This window comes from Pediculus humanus, genomic scaffold (assembly GCF_000006295.1).
Source record: "Pediculus humanus corporis 1103172107677 genomic scaffold, whole genome shotgun sequence".
NCBI lineage: Eukaryota > Metazoa > Arthropoda > Insecta > Psocodea > Pediculidae > Pediculus > Pediculus humanus.
Genome location: NW_002987286.1, coordinates 86,709 through 91,627, shown reverse-complemented (window position 1 = coordinate 91,627; position 4,919 = coordinate 86,709). Strand labels below are relative to the sequence as shown.

Sequence of the window (4,919 nt, the reverse complement as noted above, 5' to 3'; positions counted from 1 at the left end):
TTCTTAGTATTATTATTATTATTATTATTTTTGTACATAACTCCTCGATAACCCTTTTTTTTTTTACTTAAAAAAAAAATTTCTTTGTATATTTGTTTTGTACAGAAAAAAAAAAAAGAGAATAAATTATTATAAAACTTTTAAAAAAATATAAATAAGTAAATAAATTAATAAGAAAAAAAAAAATTTAACGTTGCGTGATTAAGTTTTTTTGTTTTTTTAATAATATAAATATTGAAAAAAGTTTTCATGTAATTTATTATTCGTTTTCAAACTTATTATTATTAAAAACGATGCACTTATTACAAAAAAAAATAATAAAAAATTGTGATTATAGAAAATTAACTAATTGTTTTAAAATTTAACGGTTCCAGGGATGCTAAAATGATATTATGCATTATTATGAGAGCTCTATTTGCTGCTGGTGGTTTTCATTGGGTTAAGGTGAAGGGAAAACAAGCAACATCAAAAGAAGCCCCAGTTTTAGCTGTTGCTCCTCATTCTTCTTATTTTGATGCTCTCAGTGTTGTTTATTTGGGAGGTCCCAGTGTAGTCGCCAAAGGGGAAACGGGAATTTTACCGCTTTTTGGAAGTATGCGCTCCTTTTTTTTTTTCCTTTTACTAACATTTTATTATTTATTATTTTTGCATGCTTTTACGTAACGTATTATTATTATTATTTCATTAAATTGTACGCACGTACGATACGAATTTTTTTTAAAAATCATATAAGAAACAAATATTATTATTCTGATGTTTGTGTTTAACCTACATTTAAAAAAACAATAGGTTTTGTAAATATATATATGTTATTGATATTTATTAACTATTTGTTAATTATTTTGCTTGATAAAAAAAATTGCGTGGTTTAAAAAACATTTATTATTAGCTGTAGTTGTTAATTTTTTCCAAAGCTATTTTTATTGCATCATAAAAAAGAAAAAAAAAGACCCAAGTATTTTTTTTTTTTTAAATTGTAATTATGTTTATTACGCACGTGAAGAAAATAATGTTAGGTAATTACACGTGTAAAAAAAAAAAAAAAGTAAATATGAAAAGAAAACAGTAAAAACGAATCGAGTTTAAAAATAAATTTTTTTTCTTAATTTAAATGTCATTAAAAGAATTTTTTGTGTGTGTCCTATCGTGAATAAATTCCCATAAATTCATTCGTAATTTTGTAAATTATTGCTTTATTTTACCCCCCCCCTTTTTTTTTTTTTTGATTGTGCAATGTGTGTGTGTGTGCGTGTGTTTATCGTGTTTCCCCAAATTATTAAATTTGTAAATAAAACTATATTATTTAATTTCGAAAAATGAACTTCAATCGTAATTACTAATACCGTTTTTCTCAAGTTTTAATTTATTAACAAAATATTGTACATAATTTGGCATTTGTAATTTCTTTTTCAAGTTCTGCTTTTTTTTTTTTTTTTTTTTTTTTAAAAAGTGAATAAGACATAAATGTGAATAACCCATATTATAAAACAGAAAACTACGCGAAATAATATCTGCTGTTGGGCAGTTGACTTATCGAGTTGGAGGAATGAATATTGTGGTTAAAGGGAGGCAAGCAACACGTCAAGAAGCTCCCATACTTGTCATCGCCCCTCATTCAACATTTTTGGATGCTGTCATTGTTTACGTATCTGGTTTTCCATCAATTATTGCTCGTTGGGAAAGTGGTTTAAATCCTTGGCTCGGAAGTAAGAATAAATAATTTATTTACATTCTTCCTCGCGAACAATATATAATCTAAAGCGAAATTATTATTATTATTTTTTTTTTTTTTAAATTACACGGTGTGTGAGTGTGTGGGTGTAAACATCAGAAATTTCTATTTGTTTTTTAAATGATTTTAAAATAATCAATAAATTACAAAAAAAATTTTTTTTCCTATTCAAATCTATTATTAACCTTATTAAATTTTTTTTTTTTTTTTTATTTCAGTTTTATTACATAAATTTAATTATGATAAGTAGTTAGTTGGTAGTAGTTTTTTTAATGTATTTTCAATAATGAAAATTCACCACTAAAAATTATTATTTTATTATTATTATTATTATTATGCATGCAATATTAGTTTTTTAAAAGTATTTTATTTGATTGATTTTTAACAAAAAATTGTAGCATTCATTTAAAACTTTTTTTTTTTTTTTTTTGATTGTCATTATTTATTTATTTATTTATTTATTGTTATTTGCATCCTAATAAAAGTAATTTATTTAACGCTCTATTTAGTAGTATTAGTTAGTTAGTTTAAAAGCTAATTTTACGGCAGAGTAATAAATCACAAGAGAGTCAATCATAAGAAGAAAGTTGGTATGTGTGTGTAATTATTAAATTTTTTATTTATTTATTGCCTATATGCTCTCTCTCTCTCTCTCTCTCTCTCTCTCTCTTTCAAACTAAATAATTAATTGTAAGTTTTGAAAAAAAATTTTTTTTTTTTTTTGTGGCACCAGAGAATCATTAAAAAAAAAAATTATTACGAAAAAGAAAACATAACAACAATTTTATATAATAACTCTTAGTTATTGATAAAATAAAATTGTTATGAAAACAAATAAAAATAATATTTGTTATGATTGTTTTAGAGCTTATTAATTATACTCAACCAGTTTACGTGTGGCGAGACGATCACGATTCTAGGCAAAATACGATAAAAGAAATTATCGAACGAGCTAATTCAGAATTAGATTGGCCCCAGGTACTTATTTTTCCAGAGGGAACTTGTACCAATAGGTCATGTTTAATTACATTTAAATCTGGAGCATTTTATCCGGGAGTACCCGTGCAACCTGTTTGTATACGTTATCCAAACAAACTGGATACTGTTACATGGACGTGGGAAGGACCCGGAGTGTAAATATTTGAAAATATCAGGAATCGAATTAATAATTTTAAAAAAAGCTTACGTACAGGTACATTTTTTTTTTTTTTTAGTTTAAAGCTCCTTTGGTTGACACTGACACAAATTCACAGTTGTTGCGAAATTGAATTTTTACCCGTTTATAAACCGAACAAAGAAGAAAAAAATGATCCGAGACTATTTGCAAATAATGTTCGAAAAGTAATGGCACGGTAAGTTATATTTAAAAATGTTCCCCCTCCTCTCCCCTCCCCCTCCTTGGAAAAAATTGAAAAAAAAAAAAAATGTTTTAATTAATTTTAGTGCATTAGGAATTCCGGTATCCAATTATACATATGATGACTGCAAATTAATGAATAGAGCAAAACAAATGAAATTACCATATGCAGGAAAATTAGTTGAAGTTCAAAGGTTACGTCAGGCATTAGGATTAACAGAATCAAACATGGAAGAAAAAATTATTCGCAGTAGTAATTACAAATCTATAATAAAATCACCGATGATGTCTTATTATCAATTCACCGAGGCTTTAAAATTATCACCTAATAATTCATTAGCTTCTCAACTTTTTAAATTATGTGATAAAGTATGTTACTGAACAACAAAAAATTTTTTTAAAAAATAAATATTCGAATGAAATTAAAAAATTTTTTTTATCTTTTTAGAAAAGTATTGGAGTCATAGATTTCAGAGATTACTTATTGACTGTATTAGTTATAGCAAAAAATAATAACATACTCGATTTATTATATCTCGTTTTTAAAGTAAGCTGCTTCTTCGAATTCTTTTTTTTATGTTTTCTTATGAACTCATATTAATTTTTAAAATGAAATTATGTATTATTGTTACAGGTAGTAGATAAGGGAGATAATCATATAAAAGAGTCTGATTTTTGCATCATGGTTCATAGAATATTATCTATTGAAACAGAACAATGTTTAACCCTGTTTAAGAAAATAGATGTTAATTGTAAAGGCTACATTTCATATGGTATATATTTCAAATCGGTGATTCTATTTGTTTGTAAGCGTTTGTAAATGGGAAAAACTAAAATGGATTATTTCATTTCAGATGAATTCAGAGATTTTGCTAAGAAAAACAAAGAATTTTTAAGTCTAACTAAATCGAATAATTGCATTAAAGGAAAATCTGAATAATTTATGTGTGTCAAAACCTTATGTTCGAGTCGAGCAGGTGTAAAAGGTGGATGAATATTTTTTTTTTTTTTGTCGTTTACATTTACTTTATATTACTATTTGGGTTCCTATTTATGCTTTTGTACATAATAATGATAATTTTTTTTGTTTATATATTTTTGTTGCAAATCGTCTTTTTAAGCAAATAATATACAATAATAATAATAATAGTTTGCAAAAGTGTGAAAAAATTGATTAATTTGAAAAACGAAGTAATCGAAAGTTTACTTAAATTGAGTTTTATATAATTATAACAAAGATATTTTTTTATTTTTCTAGTTTTTTATATTAGTTTTTTTTTAAGTTATTTATTTTATTTATTTATTTGTATGTAAAAAAAAAAAAAAAAACTGTATTAATTTAATTTAATTTATCAAACTAGTTATTTTCTTTAAATAAATTTGTTGTTAATTGTAATATATATATATATATATACATATATATATATAAATTTAATTTAATTTTTTTAATAAAATTTCCTTGAAATTATTCATTCAAACATTTTACTTAATTAAATTTTATTTTTAAGGGGAAATCAAATAATCAAAAAAAAAGAAAAGTGTATTAAGTTTCTAAAAAGAAAATATGATTAAATATTTTTTTAAATATTTTTAAATTTAATGGGGTAAAGTAAATTACATTCAAAATCTTTTAACGTAAAATAAATTAAAGTTGATAAAATATTGTTTACCCATTCCAAAATATTTTTTTTTATTTAAATACATACACGAAAAAAAAAAGTCGTAGCTATTCAAAATAAAGAAATGAATCACAAGTTAAGAATAAAAAACTAAAACCATTAACACTGCGTACAATATTAGAAATGTACACCTCATAACTAAATTAAACTA

The 4,919-nt window shown here is 23.7% G+C and overlaps 1 protein-coding gene across 1 annotated transcript; it reads left to right on the top strand.

Annotated features, from left to right (window-relative positions):
* Positions 1–384: 384 nt before the first annotated feature.
* On the top strand, positions 385–4,029 carry Phum_PHUM293230 (uncharacterized protein; the record flags this gene model as incomplete). The annotated part of the gene is made up of 7 exons (XM_002427026.1): positions 385–592; positions 2,598–2,865; positions 2,947–3,084; positions 3,176–3,458; positions 3,538–3,636; positions 3,724–3,862; positions 3,944–4,029. The coding sequence occupies 7 exons, from the start codon at positions 385–387 to the stop codon at positions 4,027–4,029; spliced, it is 1,221 nt and encodes a 406-aa protein (XP_002427071.1).
* Positions 4,030–4,919: the final 890 nt, after the last annotated feature.